Consider the following 20,937-nt stretch of genomic DNA (forward strand, 5'->3'; position numbering starts at 1 on the left):
TTAGCCAAACACAGGAGTGGATATTAAGGAAAGGAGATGCATCAGTATTTTCTTTATATCTTTTCTTCCTTCTGGCTTTGGCCCAAGAAACTGAGGCAAAATTTGCACCAAAAACTCTATGAAAACTCTGAGTGTGATCCGGGCCTATCAATGAGTGGATCCTATGCATTGGAAAATTTTAATGGAAGGACTTATGTCTCTTCTTCTTGGATCGAATCCTAGTTTTGTCTAATAACAACATAAGCAAAATCTACAAAATGCTAACTTATTAATCAGATGATGTTACCTTGTTGTAGGAGAAGTCGTCAAATAATGGTTCTATAAGCTCCACATTATTAATTTCTTCTTCTTTAACTGATACAGCCCTTGCAGATGCCCGGGTGTCTCTTTCAAAAATGTTTAACAAGTTGTGCATCATAAATAGCTCATTCTGCAAACAATAATATGTAGTAAAAGTGCATATTTAAACATCTCATACTTGTCAATATGGACTAAAAAACAACGATATTATGCATATACTTTATTTCCAATTAGAATAAAGAAGGTGTTAATCTACAAAAACTAGTTCCAATAGGAACCAACCCGATTGCAGCTGTCATCACCACACATTTTCTGCAATAAGTAAGTAGTTCTGATATGTATTATCTAAGATCTTTATAATCCACGGACATCTAAATGTAAAAAATATAAATCAATTGGACAACTTGACAGATCTGCTTTAAAAGAACAGTAAACTGAATATGCTACCCTAGGGTAACTTCATCATAGTACAGTGACCGGTCCATTCTTCTATTAGCCACAGCAGCACACAAAAATATTCTACTGTTTGGCTAAAAGGAGCGATCAGACCTTACCTAGGGCAGCATATTCAACTCATGGATCCGCTTTAAAGATGTTATAACAGAATTTTGAAACAGCGGCCGTCCCACAGACCTATGTAATTCAATGTGGCCGTTCAAACAGCCGTGTGAAGGGTCCGTGCGAAAATAGGACATGTCCGTTCTTTTCGCGCATCACGCATCCCTCCATAGACTCCCAACTATAAGGGATGCGTGGCATCGCGTCCCGCAGCGCTGAGCACGGATGCACCTCGGACGTGAAAAACTGCAGTTTTTCAATATCCTAGATGCGCAGCGCACGTGTAAATAAGGCCTAACTTTGATGTTTTATATGACCAAACATGCATATTATTTCAGCAGAGCAAGGGAAGATAAGGAGGTGCCACACATCTCTTGCACTGCTTATCTTTGAGAGAAACAAAAGTATCGGATAGAAAAATAATATCCCCCCCCCCCAACAGTAAACGCTAGTCAAGCATCTGCAAGGACCTATAGATTTTAGATTGTTGAAAAGGGAAATGTGTTGCAACCTGTCTAGAGAAGTCTAATGCCTATGGCAATCTTAAATCCCTTATCCAAGTGTTTACAAACTGTATGACCTTGATAATAGATTTGATTTTGAGGTGGATCATGACGACTAGTATGCACAAAGGAGAAGGTTTATCAAAACTGTGTGCCTCGGAATAGCAGAGTAGTCGCTTATTTCAACCAATCAGGTCGCTGCTTTCATTTTCCAAGGGTCTTCTGGCATATGAATGGTGGAATCTGATTGGCTGTTTGGAGTAAACAACTAATTTACAGGGAATGATCATATGTTGTATACAAAGGCTGCTGTGGCTCTGTTCACACTTCTACAATGGTTTTCCCACTGTGTTGTTTTTTGTTTGTTTGTTTGTTTTTTGCCACAGTGGAAAGGTGATTGAATGAGATTTTACAAAAGTGCACTCACTCCTCATAGAAGTATGAGAATTTTTTTTTTACAATGTGGAAAATTATTTCCAGGGAATACAGCTTGTAAAACCACAAGTACATATTTCATCTGCGGTATGAATGATCATGTGGTTTTCAATGGAAGCAGTTGTAGTAACATTTCTACTTCTTTAACAAAACCGATCCACCATCGAAGCTGTGTTTGTCACTTGAGAAAGGCCTTATAGAGGTTATATTGGATTAGAGAAACATTGCAGCTTTTTCCTAGAAACAGTGGCACTCTTTTTCATGGGCTGTGTTTGGTATTACAACTCAAGTGAATAAGATTGAGTTGCAAAACCAAACACAACCCATGGACAAGAGGGGCGCTGTTTCTAAAAGAAATCCATGTTTTTTTCGAATCTCATATAACTCCTTTAAGCTTCCAGTTGTGTTTGACCTCCCATTAGGCTACACGCTTGCTTTTGACTATAAGGGAAAACTTTATCAAGAGTGAGCTTTGCCTATGTTACGGTGTATGACAATTAACACATTTGATATTAATTTAACTCTTAATAAGTTCAGTTATAAGGGTTAGGTAATAGAAGAAGGAGACAATGGTGACAGGGGCGTAATGATAGGTGGTGCAGAGGAGACCACTACTATAAATTAAGCATGATAGCTGGGGGCCCTGTCACAAATTTACATAAGCTACAAATTAGTACTATGAATAAGTGGCGTAACTACCGCTATAGCAGCCGTAGCGGCTGCTATGGGGCCCGCAGCATGAGGGGGCCCGTAACACCCGCCGGCACGGGCCCCCCCCCATGGCCGCAGGCTCCGCCACTGAAGGGGTTGTCCCTACAAAAGACATGCATCCCCTATCCACAGGATAGGGGATACATGTGTGATCGCTGGGAGGCCCTGCGATAAGGAGAACGGGGGACCGAAAGTCCCCCGAAGTTCTCCATGACAAACCTCGGACTTCCGGGGTCTGTCTGTCTGCAGCTCCATAGAAATGACTTGCGCACCAGTAGCGCTTGTGCGCATGCGTGACCAGCGCTCCTTTCATTTTTATTGAACTACACAGACGCCGGAAGTCCGAAGTTTGTTATGGAGAATTTCGGGGGACTTTTGGTCCCCCGTTCTCCTTATCGCTGCCAGCGATCACACATGTATCCCTTATCCTGTGGATAGGGGATACATTTCTTTTGTAGGACAAACTATAGGCCGTTTTTTGGGGGCGGGGGGGCTGTATGGCGTTATCTACAGGGGGGGGCTGTATGGCGTTATCTACAGGGGGGCTGTATGGCGTTATCTACAGGGGGGGCTGTATGGTGTTATCTACAGGGGGCTGTATGGCGTTATCTACAGGGGGGCCGTAAGGTGTTATCTACAGGGGGGCTGTAAGGCGTTATCTACAGGGGGCTGTGTATGGCGCTATCTACAGGGGGCTGTGTATAGTGCTATCTATAGGGGGCGCTGTGTGGTGGAATCTATAGGGAGGCACTATCTAAAAAAGGGGGGGTTGTGTGATACCCAGCGGAGGGGGGGCCCCAGTCAAAAGTTTGCTATGGGGCCCAGTCTTTCCTAGTTATGCCCCTGCTCTGAATAGTGCATATAGTCTAGTATATGAATACATAAAAATAAGAATATTATGTTGAAACACAATATTGAAGCTGTGAACTGAGGGAAAGAAAAAATTGCACCATCTAGTGGACAGACTGCACATGAACTTTCAAATCTAACAAATATTTGTCAACTGGATTGTACCAAAATAGGCAAAGAACTTCTTCTAAATGAACTATAACCCTTGTTCTCAAATAGAAACTCCGTCCTGCTCAAATCATCCACGTCCAGTCATTACAATGTGCATTTTCTCCCGGTTATTCTCCCTTTTAGAGAGCAGATGAGATGAAGATTAAATACATCTTTTTGTTTACTTTTGGGGTTTAGGAGACTTAAAGATTATCAGAAATCCTTCAGCACTCCTCATAGATGTCTGTGGAGAGGGAAATGCTCTTTCTTTATAAATGGCACAGCTTGCTTCTTCGCAGTGCATGAGGAATAATTATTCCAGGCTCTCACATACCAGCAAATTCATTTCTATTTAGAGGTGAATTTTTTTTTTCTGAAACCTATATGAAGCTACATCCCGCCATGTTAAAGAGAACAAGAAAGAACCACCGTAATTGTCCATAAAAGCTGCCATAGTAAATGCCTTACAAGCAGCAAAGTATAAAAATATACCTGAGATTGTTTCCTACAAATTAATCCTAGGTTACTCTTGACGCATTCGGCGACCCCCTTTAACCATTTTTGTTGTGTTTTATTGCCCTCTGATGTAAAAGCTTCACATGATACATTTTCATGGTTGAATTCTCATTCTGTACCCAAAACGAGTCCAGTAATTTACATGAACGGCATTATTACCTCCTACTAATGGACCTGGACATAATGAACAATGAAGCTGAAGAACTTTTGTAACGGATGCCTCAAATGTTGTATTTATTTTTCTTCCACTCATGTGCTTATGTCTGTCAATGAAAAAATGTTTCGTGCACTAAAATATGTTGTTTGTTTCTACGGGATGTTAAATGTAGTTGATTTGTATATCAATGGCTCATCACAATGCTGTATTGTGGATTTATGTTGCACACATCTGTAATAAGGCGCCCATGCTATAACTCCATTTGCCTCCAATATTTTGGGGGGGCACAAAGAGTTTTTCTTATGGACTGAAATAGAATCTGAGAAAGCAAAAATTGTGGCATGTTCCAATGCATACTGCATTACAATGCCTCACAGAGGGACCATACAACAGACTTCCGATAGGTCTGTAATACAGAACCTTATGGACTATGTGCTACTGTATACTGTACCCTAATAAAAAACGGCATTTCTCCTGCCTATCCTTTACCCATGCCCCCTCAGATAAATTTTCAGAATGCGGCAGGCACAGCTGACAGTCTACTATGTGTGGTGCTTCCTGACTGTCTCCAGGTGGCAGATTTCAGCATTCCTAATACTTTGTTCCTACAGTAGAAAAGTTGCAGCTAGAGGAGTCTGGCGGCAGCTTATCTCCCTATTCCTAATGAACTAAACATGCACGTTCCTCTGATCCAAGTGTGCATATTTATGGGGAAGACAAGAGAAATAGACAAATCTCGTGTATGACCAGCTTTATGCTCACGGGATCATTTGACTGAAGTGCTATTATTTCTATTCGTCAGTATCTTACAAAAATTCAATAAGAATTAATGAAAAAAGTATGGAAATGTCATACTAAAGTGGTGTCCAGGAATTACTATACAGATGTAGCAGGCATTAATCTATGTCCATTTGCTGTTATCTTATTAAAATGCTTCTCCTTTTTCCTCCGGCATAATTTTACTGCTGCTAAAGTTGTTTCTTTCACAAACTAGAGCAAGTTATTATTGATGTATGCAGTAATTGATTTACTTTCAACAATAAAATATCAACAACTGTAGGTGCAGTTATTCTGTAGTGAGTCTGCTAGCTGCTTCAACCCCTTCCCGACAGTTGGGAGAAATATGTATGGAGCGGGCTAATAAAGGCCCCCAGGTTTGCCATTTTGGACCTCCTAGTAAGCATAGGAGAGCGGTAAAAGTACAATACACTGCAGTACGTAAATTTTGCAGTGTATTGTACCAGCGATCTAAAATGCGTTAGATCGCATGCTCTAGTCCGCTAGTGGACAGTAGTTTAAGTTTTAAGCACATATAAAAAAACATTAATAGTTATAAAAAAAACTATTTCCTCTTTTTTTCCATAAGAAAACCTAAACAATAAAAAATAAACATAATTGGTATCGCCGCGTCCGTAACAATTCACACTATTAAAATATAATGTTATTTATCTCACACTGTAAATGCCATTTAAAAACAAATACTGTGTTCTGGTCACTTCGGCTCCCCCAAAAAAATTGAATAAAAAGTAATCAAAAAGCTGTATGTACCCCAAAATAGTAGCAGTAAAAACTACAGCTCGCCCCACAAAAAACAAGCCCTCAAACAGCTCCATTGAGGGAAAAAAAAAAAAAAAAGTTATCTGTCTCAGAATATATCAACACAAATTATTTTTATTTTGTAAAAATAGTAAATATGCAAGCCCTCATATGTCGACCGAAAAATAAAAAAGTTATGGCTCTTGGAAGGCGAGGATGAAAAAAAAACGAAAATAAAAAAATCTAAAACTGGCTGCAGCTAGAAGGACTTATATAAGATTATAAGATTCCCCCTTGCTATATCTGTAGATCTAATGTTTGAAATATAGCTCAAACACCTCTATTATAAAAAAAAATATTAGAAACTATGTCATAGCTATTAGTATAAATCTCTGACCAATAAGCCCTGGGGACTATTGAGGAGGATCTGCCTATTATCTTATTACAAGCCTTGGTCTTTAACCAATGTGACCCAAGTTATTTACTAAATTTTATTAGCGCTATAACAAAATCTACCTTAACAACATAGCGCTAATTCACAGATAAATATGACGCTCAGAAATATCTCCCCCCTAAAGCAAATTAGACACATTATATCATGTGCCCCTGACACTCTTCAGGACCTAGACAAGTCAGATCCTGTAAAGGATCTGCCAGGCACAGCTTCTGTGTCAACGCCCATAGGTAATCAGTCTGCACCTGCTTCTATGTCTGTGAGACTGACTCCATCTTCCACCACTCAGGATGGCAGGTTTAGGAGTGGGAGAGCCTATCACAGCCTGGCCAGACTGAGCTAGCTTCCGCCCTCTGTCTATTTATACCTGCCTTTCCTGTTCCTCCTTGCTTGATTCTCCTCATTTGGTTTCCTGGCCCTGCTGCAGCTTCTGAACTATTTGACCCTGCTTCATATTGACCCTGGCTTACTGACTACTCTCCTGCTCTACGTTTGGTACCTCGTACACTCCTGGTTTGACTCGACTTGTTCACTACTCTCCTGCTCTGCGTTTGGTACCTCGTACACTCCTGGTTTGACACGGCTCGTTCACCTCTCTTGTTGCTCACGGTGTTGCCGTGGGCAACTGCCCCATTTCCCTTAGCTTCTGTGTACCCTTGTCTGTTTGTCTGTCGTGCAATTATTGAGCGTAGGGACCGTCGCCCAGTTGTACCCCGTCGCCTAGGGCGGGTCGTTGCAAGTAGGCAGGGACTGAGTGGCGGGTAGATTAGGGCTCACTTGTCTGTTTCCCTACCCCCATCATTACATAATCACAAGCCCATATACCTAGTCTACCCTGGTCCCTCACACTATTATGGACCCCCTTGAGACCCTGACTCAGCAAATGCAGGGTCTCTCCCTACAGGTCCAGGCCCTGGCTCAGAGGGTCAACCAGCCTGATGCTACCATGGTAGTGCCCCTCACCTCACCTCTTGAACCCCACCTCAAGTTGCCTGACCGGTTCTCAGGGGACCGGAAGACTTTTCTCTCCTTTCGGGAGAGTTGTAGGCTCTATTTTCGCTTAAAGCCCCACTCCTCAGGTTCTGAGAGCCAGCGGGTGGGTGTAATTATGTCCCGCTCCAGGAAGGGCCCCAAGAATGGGCCTTCTCCTTGGCTCCTGACGCCCCTGAACTTTCCTGCGTTGATCTTTTCTTTTCTGCTCTCGGACTCATTTATGACGAGACTGACAGGACTGCCTTTGCCGAGAGTCAGCTGGTGACCTTACGTCAGGGTAAGAGACCTGTTGAGGAGTATTGTTCTGACTTTAGGAAGTGGTGCGTAGCTTCTCGGTGGAATGACCCTGCCTAAAGGTGCCAGTTTAGGTTGGGTTTGTCGAACGTCCTGAAAGACCTGCTAGTTAGCTATCCCTCTTCTGACTCTCTAGACCAGGTTATGGCTTTAGCGGTACGACTTGACCGATGTCTCAGGGAACGACAACTTGAACGTTTTTGTGTTTTCCCCTCTGACTCCCCCATGATGCCTCCCGAGGTTCCGTTGCTTCGCTCTTCCACGGAAGACTCGGAGGTACCTATGCAACTCGGGGCCTCCGTGTCCCCCCGACAACGTAGAGAGTTCCGCAGGAAGAATGGTCTCTGCTTCTATTGTGGAGATGACAAGCATCAAGTGAACACCTGTCCTAGGCGTAAGAATAAGCAGCCGGAAAATTTCCGCGCCTAAGTGATCATCGGGGAGGTCACTTGGGCGCACAGGTATTTCCCATAAATATGAAACGTAATAAAATCTTGCTTCCCTTTCAGGTCTCTTTTGGTGGTAGGTCTGCTACCGGCAGTGCCTTCGTGGATTCAGGGTCTTCTGCTAATATCATGTCTGTGGAATTTGCTATGTCTCTAGCTATGCCTTTGATTGATTTGCCTAAACCTGTCCCGGTAGTGGGTATCGACTCCACTCCTCTTGCTAATGGTTATTTTACACAGCATACCCCTGTTTTTGAACTCCTTGTTGGCTCCATGCATTTGGAGCAGTGCTCTGTACTGTTGATGCAGGGATTATCGTCCGATTTGGTTTTAGGCCTTCCCTGGTTGCAGTTGCATAATCCCACGTTTGACTGGAATACTGGGGATCTTACCAAATGGGGTAATGAATGCTTGACGTCATGTTTTTCTGTTAATTCTATTTCTCCCCCTGAGGAGGTGAACACGCTACCTGAGTTTGTTCAGGACTTCGCTGATGTTTTCTCTAAGGAGGCCTCCGAAGTGTTACCTCCTCATAGATAATACGATTGCGCTATCGATTTGGTACGAGGAGCTAAGCTCCCTAAGGGTAGGATATTTAATCTCTCTTGTCCCGAACGTGAAGCCATGAGAGAGTATATCCAGGAATGCCTGGCCAAGGGTTACATTCGCCCCTCTACTTCTCCGGTAGGTGATGGCTTCTTCTTCGTAGGGAAGAAGGATTGTGGTCTTAGGCCATGCATTGACTACCGTAACTTGAATAAGGTCACTGTAAGGAACCAGTATCCCCTTCCTCTGATTCCTGATCTCTTTAATCAGGTTCAGGGGGCCCAAGGGTTCTCTAAGTTTGATCTACGGGGGGCGTATAACCTTATCCGCATCAAAGAGGGGGATGAGTGGAAGACTGCGTTTAACACGCCCGAAGGTCATTTCGAATACCTCGTCATGCCCTTTGGGTTGTGTAATGCTCCCGCGGTCTTCCAGAATTTCATAAATTAGATTTTAAGAGATTACCTGGGGGTATTTTTGGTAGTGTACCTTGATGACATACTTGTGTTTTCCAAGGACTGGTCCTCCCACATTGAGCATGTCAGGAAGGTGCTCCAGGTCCTTCGGGAAAACAAACTGTTTGCGAAGACCGAAAAATGTGTGTTTGGGGTGCAGGAGATACAATTTTTGGGTCAAATCCTCACTCCTCATGAATTCCGCATGGACCCCGCCAAGGTCCAGGCTGTGGCGGAATGGGTCCAACCTGCCTCCCTGAAGGCGTTACAGTGCTTCTTGGGGTTCGCCAATTATTACAGGAGATTTATTGCTAACTTCTCGGTCATCGCTAAGCCTCTTACGGACCTCACTAGCAAAGGTGCTGATCTCCTCCACTGGCCTCCTGAGGCTGTCCAGGCTTTTGAGGTCCTTAAGAAGTGCTTTATCTCGGCCCAGGTGCTGGTTCAGCCCAACCAAATGGAGCCATTTATCGTGGAGGTTGACGCGTCCGAGGTGGGAGAGGGGGCTGTCTTGTCCCAGGGTACCAGGTCACTCACCCATCTCCGTCCTTGTGCCTACTTCTCCAGGAAGTTTTCGCCCACTGAGAGTAACTATGATATTGGCAACCGCAAACTCTTAGCCATTAAATGGGCATTTGAAGAGTGGCGCCACTTCCTGGAGGAGGCTAGGCACCAGGTAACGGTCCTTACCGACCACAAGAATCTGGTTTTCCTAGAATCTGCCCGGAGGCTAAACCCGAGACAAGCTCGATGGGCGTTATTTTTTACCAGATTCAATTTTTTGGTTACCTATAGGGCTGGGTCTAAAAATATTAAGGCTGATGCACTGTCGCGTAGCTTCATGGCCAGCCCTCCTTCGGAGGAAGATCCTGCTTGTATTTTGCCTCCAGGTATAATCATTTCCTCTATTGATTCTGATTTAGTCTCTGAAATTGCGGCTGATCAAGTTTCAGCTCCCGGGAACCTTCCTGAGAACAAGCTGTTTGTTCCCCTGCAATTCCGGCTAAGGGTATTTAGGGAAAATCATGACTCCGCACTATCTGGTCATCCAGGCATCCTGGGTACCAAGCACCTCATTGCCAGAAACTATTGGTGGCCTGGGTTGCCTAAAGACGTTAAGGCCTACGTTGCCGCTTGTGAGGTTTGTGCTAGGTCCAAGACTCCCAAGTCCCGACCAGCGGGCTTACTACGTTCTTTGCCCATTCCCCAGAGACCTTGGACCCATAGCTCCATGGATTTTATCACCGATTTGCCTCCATCTCAAGGCAAGTCGGTGGTGTGGGTTGTAGTAGACCGCTTCAGTAAGATGTGCCACTTTGTGCCCCTCAAGAAACTACCCAATGCTAAGACGTTAGCTACCCTGTTTGTCAAACACATCCTGCGTCTCCATGGGGTCCCTGTCAATATTGTTTCTGACAGAGGGGTACAATTTGTTTCATTGTTTTGGAGAGCCTTCTGTAAAAAGTTGGAGATTGATCTGTCCTTCTCCTCTGCCTTCCATCCTGAAACTAATGGCCAAACTGAGAGGACTAATCAGTCTCTAGAACAGTATTTAAGGTGTTTTATCTCTGACTGTCAATATGATTGGGTCTCATTCATTCCCCTCGCCGAATTTTCCCTTAATAACCAGGTCAGTAATTCGTCAGGGGTCTCCCCCTTTTTCCGTAATTTTGGGTTTAATCCACGGTTCTCCTCCGTTTCACCTGGTAGTTCCAACAATCCCGAGGTAGAGGTCGTTCATCGGGAACTGTGCACAGATTGGGCCCAAGTTCAGAAGAACCTAGAGGCGTCCCAGAGCATACAAAAAACTCAGGCAGATAGAAGACTAACCCCTTGTTTATGGTCGGGGATCTGGTCTGGCTATCGTCAAAGAACTTGCGCCTTAAAGTCCCGTCCAAGAAGTTTGCTCCCTGGTTTATAGGGCCGTACAAGGTCATTGAAGTCCTCAATCCTGTCTCCTTCCGACTGGAGTTGCCCCCATCTTTTCGAGTACACGACGTGTTTCATGCCTCCCTCCTTAAACGCTGCTCCCCGTCCTTGGCTCCCTCGAGGAAACCTCCTGTCCCCGTTCTCACCCCTGAGGGGGTGGAATTCGAGGTGGCCAAGATTGTGGACAGCAAGATGGTCCAAGGCTCCCTCCAGTACCTGGTCCATTGGAGAGGATACGGGCCTGAGGAGAGGACTTGGGTACCCGCCCGGGATGTTCACGCTGGGGTATTGGTCAGGAGGTTCCACCTTCGTTTCCCCAATAAACCAGGTCCACCTAGAAAGGGTCCGGTGGCCCCTCATAAAAGCGGGGGTACTGTAAAGGATCTGCCAGGCACAGCTTCTGTGTCAACGCCCATAGGTAATCAGTCTGCACCTGCTTCTATGTCTGTGAGACTGACTCCATCTTCCACCACTCAGGATGGCAGGCTTAGGAGTGGGAGAGCCTATCACAGCCTGGCCAGACGGAGCTAGCTTCCGCCCTCTGTCTATTTATACCTGCCTTTCCTGTTTCTCCTTGCTTGTGATTCTTCTCGTTTGTTTTCCTGGCCCTGCTGCAGCTTCTGAACTATTTGACCCTGCTTCATATTGACCCTGGCTTACTGACTACTCTCCTGCTCTGCGTTTGGTACCTCGTACACTCCTGGTTTGACTCGACTTGTTCACTACTCTCCTGCTCTGCGTTTGGTACCTCGTACACTCCTGGTTTGACTCGGCTCGTTCACCACTCTTGTTGCTCACGGTGTTGCCGTGGGCAACTGCCCCATTTCCCTTAGATTCTGTGTACCCTTGTCTGTTTGTCTGTCGTGCAATTATTGAGCGTAGGGACCGTCGCCCAGTTGTACCCCGTCGCCTAGGGCGGGTCGTTGCAAGTAGGCAGGGACTGAGTGGCGTGTAGATTAGTGCTCACTTGTCTGTTTCCCTACCCCCATCATTACAGATCCTCTACATTTCCTATATCAAAACTCTTTGATGAACACAACTGCTTGATAAGCTCTACAAATATTGCTCAAGAGCTCAAAATACCCCTCAAAAATCTTACCTTTCTTTGAACGTCCTAATAAATATTAGCAAATTAGCAATCTTCCTACGCTCTCTTAGATGGTTTGAAGAAGTACTCTCTCTCAACTCTTATCCAGAAAAAACAATATTACAAATCTACTAACAACATTCCGTACCTCATGCACTCACTTTCCTTTGTTAGGTTGTGGGAGAACGTTTTGCGGAAAGTCTTTACAATTAAAGGATTGACTATATTACTCAATGCTCCATATAAAATTTCTACATATGTGAGAATTGAGGAGAATAGCTATAAAATATTAACTAGGTAGTATATAACTCCAGACAAAACTGCCTTATACATTACAAATAACATTAATACATGTTAGAAGAGCCTAGCGGAATCTGGTAGACACGTAATAAAATTAGGCCTTGGTGGACAGAAATGGTAACTGGTAAATGGTAACTCCATTTCCAAGACCAACCCCTCCTATCACCAGAAGTAGCCTTTCTTTCCCTTTTCCCTTTGGCGTAGGGAAAACCCCACCCATCCTTCCATTTGCTAGTGCAAACATATTTTTCTTTTAACCTGGCAACCATGGAAATTCTTTAGATATTTCATCTCTTTGAAATATTACATGATCTTTGAGATAAGGTCAACACTCATCCTCTGGGAACATACATTTAATATTAAATAGTGGATAACTGTCTTTTTATGTTATACTATGAAGAAACAAAATATTCCCCAATATTTTTGCTAGTATCTGCTGTTATTGTATAAGCTTACGCCCTTTTCTTTCCTTTTTTGGGGGGAAAACGATGACAGTGTACATTGGGAGAGATTAATCAATACTGATGCAAAGAAAAAGTGGAGAAGTTGTCCACAGTAACTAATCAGATCTCAGCTCTTATTTATCAGCGGCCCTTTAGAAAATATCAGAAGCAACCTGATTGGTTACTAATGGCAAATACTCCACTTTTCCTTTGCCCCAGTTTTGATACATCTATCCCACTGTATTCGCTTATGTCTGACATGTCCAGTTTTCCTCTTTATGTTCATTGTAACATTATGAAAACCTGAATAAAAAAGAAAGAAAAGAAACTGTCATAGCTAATAAGACAGGGCACTTCATCAAGTTTTTTGGAAAATACCCTATTTGCATACACATATTGCATGGTATTTGACACAGCTGTTCATAGTATTGTGTCCTGTACCAAAAAGTAACTATATGAGAAGCTAAAAATAACCCAATTCAATGAAAGAGATTAATGTAAAATACAATTACATCATAAAAAAAACTCTAATAACCTTACATGATATTATGTATGGAACCTGAAATGCCAAAATAAATTAAAAAGGAATGCTGTATATCATTGATACATGTGAGAGAGCGACAGATGCCTACTATATTCTAAGTACACTCTCATTGAGTTGAATGTATGATGCCTACCAATTTCAATTTGGGGTCAATAAAACTGGCACCTATGTATTCAAAGTAAGAGGCAAATCCTTCATTCAGCCATATGTCATTCCACCACTTCATGGTAACAAGATTTCCAAACCACTAGAAAAGAAAGAAATATAAAATGACAATTGCTTGTGTGATCAATAACTTGATTATTACTAATAGTGTATTAAAAACTATTTACTCTCTTCCCAAAATGATGTCATCCTTTCCTATACCAAACTGAACAAATGGTACGGTATGTGTCCACCTCTTTTCCTGGTTGCTTAGGATGAACACTCATCAGCATAAAGTGCAGAATTTCTTGCAAACTGAAATCACGTTTTTGAGTAGGAAACGATGTGACCACAATTCGGCTATTATGCTTGGCCATTGTGCATGTACTGTAATGTTTGTGTGACTAGCTAGAGTGGGAAGAACTAGAGCATATGTAAGGTGGGAATCTAAGACTTTTACAAGACGTACATTATATTTACTGCCATTAAACACATTTGTATGTGCAAACATTCCTATATTTGGCAGTACTAAAACCAGAAGTTTCATTTTTACTAAATTAGTTATTGGCTTTACTCAACTTATTCACCAATGCACTATAAAGGCATATTAAGCTGATCGAGGGGTTCCCTGATTGGACTATACACATCCAATTCAAAGTCACTGCTAGGAAAAAGGTATTCAGATACCAGTTACCCATGTTATATGAAAGGCAGTTGTATAAACTGGACAACTCCTGAAACTTACACTTGTTGCTGCATTAAAAGACAATCTTTAGTGTATATTTACCAAACATAAGATAGTACAATAATTCTGTAGTATATTGTCACACTTGCTAGAAGCGGGGGCTGTCCAAAAATAGAACAAGGCAGTTCTAGAACTTTAAATTCCTGGTTGCTTGTCACAGACTGTAGATTGCTTTATTTAGGACATTGTATACTCTGCAACATGGAGGTGCTCTTTTAGTCTTATAAATATATTGATAAGCATATGCCATAATATTTTGATTGGTGGGATTTCAAACTCTGAATATCAATTCCCCGCAGCTTTTCAAGTTCATGGGGCTGTGCTAAATTTCTCCGGTCAGCAGGTTGCAGAGAGGACCGCTGTGCAGGGAAAAACCGTCATTCTCAAGATTGGTGAGTGTTCCGACAGTCAATACCCCACCAATCAGAAAGTAATAGCATGCACAAACTATGGTGAGAAAACCCCTTTGAACTACATCCAAAGTTTCAATAAATAAAGGGCATAAGACGCTTTTTTTTTTTTTTTTTCAAAAAAGAGAATTACGATTTTAGTTAAAAAGTAATATTAGGTTATAACCTGAATTTTATGTAATCACCATCCATTCTAGATGTTAAGAAGTAAAAAAGAAATGAAGAAAGATTTGGGACTTTTACCACATGCCTGGTGTCCTATCTCATGAGCAACAATCAGGCATGTGAAAGCCTTAGAATTGCTGAACTTCTGCTTGGGATCATACATCAAGGAGGCTTCTTGAAAAGTAATTAATCCCCAGTTCTCCATTGCAGCAACACCAATGTCGGGCATTGCTACCAAATCTGAAAGAGAGGGAGGTATATTTTCATTATTTCATGAGCTATACTTTATTTAAATGCTTTGATGTAGTATGAAATTTACAATATATGGTGTTTAAAGGATGGAGACCAGAAACTATATAAGCTGCAAAACCAACATACGATGTTTATAGCTTACTAGAAGTTAAAAAAAGAGTCACCACGCATATGAATCCTGTCACTGACTTTGAAGGAATTATCTAATCAGAAACAATACCTTTCAGATAAGAGGCGAAAGGGAGAAGCAGCAACTAACAAGACATCCCTCCGCAACAGTTGCTGTATCTTCAGATGAATGGCCGTTCATGTAATACATGGATGGCTGGAGTCCATCAGAGCGGTAGCCGCCCTATGACGTCCATATACCATGATAGGGGAACTGTGAATTCCAGCTGTGAATAGACAGGGTAACTTCTCTGTTGTGTGCCATATAAAATAATACCATATCCACTTGCTAGTGCTAATCTATTCTGAACAGTTATGTTATATACATGTTATATACAGTGGTTATTCTGCAGATATTGCTGGGATCAGATCACTGGGAGGTAGAAGAAGGCATGCAGCAAATACTACAGTGTTTAGTATGACATAATAGGTAAACAACATGATCCCACAAACAGTGAACATGGGATGATAGCGGATGAGGCTGCTATCCTAAGCAAAACCGCTGCATTTGTTTGAATATTGTTGGAGAGCAGCACTTGTTAAAGTTTTCAGAGGGCGAAACTGAAGACAAATAATAAGGACTGAACACAATCTGTGATGGTAAAAGGCTATTGAGCTCAGCAAAGTTTTGTTAGACTTGTACAGGCAAAAAGACGTGAAACATTCATATAAGGCCTCGTTTACACGAGCGTGATATACGTGCGTGCGATGCGCGTGCTTTTCACGCACCTATATTAGTCTATGGGGGCATGCAGACAGTCCGTGAGTTTTGCTTAGCGTGAGTCCGCTGAAAAAAACTCACGACATGTCCTATCTTTGTGCGCTGTTCGCGCATCACGCACCCTTTGAAGTCAATGGGTGCATGAAAACCACGCATGCCGCACGGAAGCACTTCCGTGCAAACTGCATGATTCGCGCAACAGCTGTCAAACTCTGAATGTAAACAGAAAAGCACCACGTGCTTTTTTGTTTACAAACATCCAACAGGAGTGTCATAATGATGGCGGCTGCGCGAAAATCACGCTGATGACACACGGAGCTGTTATGTGCCTTTTGCGCACGCAAAACGCCGCGTTTTTTACGTGCGCAAAACGCACACGCTCGTGTAAGTCAGGCCTAACAGACAAACTGAATAACAAACCAAATCAGACCTCAGCTTTTCAACCTGCATTGCAATGCCGAACAGTACAAAATATTGCTATGACCCAAAAAAATCTTAAAAAGGTGCTAATAAATAGAGGGCCACTAAGTATATTAAGTTGTAGACTGCTTGTTGTCTAAAAATAAAGTAAGAGTTTATCAATTTCAGGACATGCCAGTACAACTAATGGTCCTAAACTCTATTTTGTCAGAGAACTGATTACACTAAATGGTTTTCATAGAACTGTAGCATCTCCAAGTAAGGCTGTATTCACTTCTGTGTTAGATGCTCTGTCAGGTGCCTCCGTCGCAGATCCGGTCAAAAATTACAGACAAAATAGCGCAGCATTCTGTGCTATTTTGTCCAGTAAAATGACAGACATTATCACGGAAAACCAACACAATGCATTAAAGTCAATGGGTAACGTCGGGTTCTGTTGCGACGGATCAGGAGCCTCTGTTTTTTTTTATTGTTCTGCTCCTATGCTGGAGCAGAACAATGGAAAGACTGAACGCAAATGTGAACAAATCCTTCGGCAGTAGCAGTGTTTCTATAATATACATGTTTAAAAAAAATACTTTAGCCTCTTTAAATGAATGTGGGGCTTATCCTGGTGAAATGGGGATAATAGTCTGTGTATTTTGGAAATCTTTTCTTGGGTGGCAAAGTAGCTGGTCCCTCTATGGAGTGTACAGAAATGCAATGAACCTCCTCATGATATTTTATTAAGAATGCATAATATTACATATCCGTTTTTACAGTAGCCTGCAAAAAACACGGTGAAAAATGAGAAAAGACAAAAGAAGAGCGGCTCAAAAACCTAATGAAGATATTGAACAGACTAGCAATCTGGTAAATTAGCCACTGCCAAGAGGACTGTTGCCTAGTGCAAGGACTCTGGTTTTGTATGAAATGGGCATGATTTAATTTAATCTAATAATACACAGTGGTCCCTCAAATAACAATGGCGTCACGTTACAATATTTTCAGCATACAATGGTATTTCCTGGGCCTCTGTAACTTGAAACCACGTTCAACATACAATGCCACTGAAAGTTCAGATCTGCAGCGCTTGTAATTGGCTGAAAGAGCCTTCCAATCGGCATGGGCATTTTACTGGTAAAACCCCTGTAATACTGAAAGTGTAGCTAAACATTCAACAAACTTCTGACATGTCATAGTGACATGTCAGAAGTTTTGGTTGGTGGGGGTCCGAGCACTGAGACCCCCACAAATTGCTAAAATTAAGTGGCAGAAGTGTTCGTGTGAGCGCTCAGCCACTTTGTTTCTGTTGGCTTTTTTTCCGGAAATCAGTGTAGCGGTGTATGGGCTCAATAGAAAGTCTTTGAGCCCATACTCCACTACATCGGCTTTCCGGAAAAAGCTGAACAGAAATTAAGCGTTGCAGCGCTCGCACAAGCAATTCTGCTGCTTCATTTAAGCGATTGGTGGAGGTCTCAGTGTTCGGACCCCAATCTATGACATGTCAGAAGTTTATTAAACGTTTAGTTACCCTGAAGTGCATGCACTGATTGGCTGTCTAGTAAGGGTATGTGCACACGACCTCTTTTCAGACGTAATCGAGGCGTTTTACGCCTCGAATTACGCCTGAAAAGACGGCTCCAATACGTCTGCAAACATCTGCCCATTGCCTGCAATGGGTCTTACGATGTTCTGTGCAGACGAGCTGTCATTTTACGGGTCGCTGTCAAAAGACGGCGCAAAATTACGGCCGCGTCAAAGAAGTGCAGGACACTTCTTAGGACGTAATTAGAGCCGTTTCATTGACTCCAATGAAAACAAGCTCCAATTACGTCCGTAAAAGACGCAGCGAAAAACGCGTGCACTTGTAAAAGCGTCTGAAATTCAGGAGCTGTATTTCAGACGTTTTCAGACGTATTTGGCGTTGTCGTGTGAACATACCCTAACACCTCTCTACGGTATGGTACAGTGTCCAGTGTACATGTCCTGTACTGCTCTATATGATGAGGCTGGGTCATCAGTAGATCATTGGAGCGGGTCCGATACCCGGACTCCCCACCAATAAGTCGCTCCGGTGACCTGCGGGCACCAGATGTTATGGCACATAATGCTATGTACGGAGCCCGCAAGAAGTTGGCTCCGTACATAGCATAGCGGCCGTGCTGCAGAACTGCAGGTTCGCTCCTATTCACTTGAATAGGAGCAGAGCTGCAATACTGCAGCTCGGCCGCTATTCCGTGCCCGGAGCGAAGTGCTTCCGGCATGTACGTCTGGTGCACAGAGGCACTGGACCAGCTGATCTGTGCGGGGTCCGTGTGTTGGACCCCCACAGATCATGTACTGATGACCTATCGAGTGGATAGTTCATCAATTATCAGAAGCTGGAAAACCCCTTTAATCTTCTTTTTTTCTTATTTTTGGTTGACATTTTGGGGCCTTCAGGGCCAATTACTAGTTTTCCATATATTTATGGCCTAAAGTTACAATATTTTCAACATACAACGGTCATCCATCATGGACCACTGTATTGTGTATATAAGAAAGCCAAAACATTGCTCACCTGTTTTTTGTAAAGGATATGTAACATTTAATAGATCTTCCATATAAGAAAGAATTGGTCCCACAATATCCAAAGCAAAGTTTGCATATCCATTCTTTATTACTTCCTTACGTGCCCAAACGCGTATCTAAGACAGCACGAGAAGAAAATCTTTAAGTCACAGTAAAAAAAAAAAGCTCCAAGTTGTTCCACAAACATAAGAAAGCAATAATAATTTAAATATCCAATTAATTGATAAGAAAGTGATTGGAAAAAATGAGAACGAACACCATTGAAAAAAAAAAGAAAATACAGGAGACATCTAGTGGCATCAATTTCACACAGAATTTGCATGGATAAAACAACTACAATTTAACAGTAACGAAATTACAAAGTTGATCTTTATCAGGTATACTATTAGGCCTCGAGCACAAATCCGTGGACCTTTACGGCCACAAATCACGGATCAGCAAAACATGGACCACACACGGATGGCTTCCTTGTGCGGTCCATAGTTTTAACGGACCAATGAATAAAATGGCCAAGACTGATCTGCAAAAACGGACAGGAATAGGACCTGTTCTATAGTTTGTGGAACGGACCCACGGATCTGCAAAAAAAAAAACTGAAGTGTGCATGGGCCCATAGAAATGAATGGTCAGTGTGCTATCCGTTAAAATAATGGATAGCACACTGAAGAATATCACTGAGGTGTGCTTGAGGCCTTAGATCAGCATAAGTTGTTTGAAATGCTAGTGTTCTTTTAACCCCTTATCAACCAGGCCTGTTTGGGCCTTAATAACCAAACAATTTTTTTCATATTTTCATCCTCAGATCCCAAGAGCCAAAACGTTTTTTTTTTTATCTTTCCTTCGATGTAGCTGTATGGGGGCTTGTTTTTTGCCGGATGAGTTGTATTTTTTAATGTCACCATTTTGGGGTTCATATAATTTATTAATTTACCTTTGATTGATTTTTTTTTGGAAGGAAATGCAAAAAAAAAAACAAAACCGGCAATTATGCCATTGTTTTCTTTTTAGAATGTTTACCATGCGGTAAAAATGACATGTTAACTTTATTCTACAGATCGGTATGAATGCAGCGATACTTTTTTAACATTTTAGCACTTTTGCACAACTAAAAACGTATTTTAGTTAAAAAAGTAATTTTTTTCGCCACATTCTGAGATCCATAACTTTTTAATTTTTTCGATGTAGCCGTATGAGGGCTCGTTTTTTGCAGGATGAGTTGTAGTTTTTATTGGTACCATTTTGGGATACACATAACTTATTAATTAACTTTTATAAAAAAATGTAAGGGGGAAAACAAAAAGAACAGCAATTCTGCCAATCTTTTTTGCATGTTTTTTTTACGTCATGCAGTATAACTAATAAGTTATGTATGTTCCACGGTTTGTTGCGGTTGTGGTGGTACCTAATATGTAGCTTTTTTTCTCAGTGATCCATTTTCAAAGACATCTAGTAATTTTTCATGAAAAAGGGTTTAATTTATTTAATTACAAGGGGTGTACTTTTTAATTTTTATTAAACTTTATTGAACTTTTTTTTTGTCCCACCAGGGGACTTAAAGCAGTGATTTTTTGATCGCTTGTATAATGCTTTGGTATACTTAGGGTATGTTCACACGATTAACAAAATACGTCTGAAAATACGGAGCTGTTTTACAGCTCCTGATTTTCAGACGTTTTTTGAGCAACGCACGTTTTTCGCGGGGTTTTCGCTGCGTTTTTTACGGCCGTTTTTGGAGCTGTTTTAAATAGAGTCTATGAGAAAACGGCTCCAAAAACGTCCCAAAAAGTGTCCTGCACTTCTTTGCCGTGGGCGTAATTTTACGAGCCGTCTTTTGACAGCGACATGTAAAATGACAGCTCGTCTGCACAGAACATCGTAAGACCCATTGCAAGCAATAGGCAGATGTTTGCCGACGTATTGGAGCCGTCTTTTCAGGCGTAACTCGAGGCGTAAAACGCCTCCATTACGTCTGAAAAGAGGTTGTGTGCACATACCCTTAGTGTTACAAAGCATTAATGTCTGTCAGTTGAAAACTGACAGGCAACCTATTAGGCCACACCTCTAGCATGGAATAAGGGGCAGTTACTGATGGAAAACCTGGGGGGGGCCGATGGGGTAACAGGGAGCACCCTCCCTCTATCAAACATCTTAGA

At 42.3% G+C, this 20,937-nt stretch overlaps 1 protein-coding gene across 1 annotated transcript in view; it reads right to left on the minus strand.

Annotated features, from left to right (window-relative positions):
* LVRN (laeverin) overlaps window positions 1-20,937 on the minus strand; it is a 172,716-nt gene that overhangs the window by 72,669 nt on the left and 79,110 nt on the right. The window contains exons 4-7 of the mRNA XM_075854817.1: window positions 18,774-18,900; window positions 14,756-14,910; window positions 13,340-13,453; window positions 287-430 (exon numbers count right to left, since the gene is read on the minus strand). Coding sequence (XP_075710932.1) covers window positions 287-430; window positions 13,340-13,453; window positions 14,756-14,910; window positions 18,774-18,900 — 540 coding nt within the window. The remainder of the gene's footprint in view (window positions 1-286; window positions 431-13,339; window positions 13,454-14,755; window positions 14,911-18,773; window positions 18,901-20,937) is intronic.

This window comes from Rhinoderma darwinii, chromosome 1 (assembly GCF_050947455.1).
Source record: "Rhinoderma darwinii isolate aRhiDar2 chromosome 1, aRhiDar2.hap1, whole genome shotgun sequence".
NCBI lineage: Eukaryota > Metazoa > Chordata > Amphibia > Anura > Rhinodermatidae > Rhinoderma > Rhinoderma darwinii.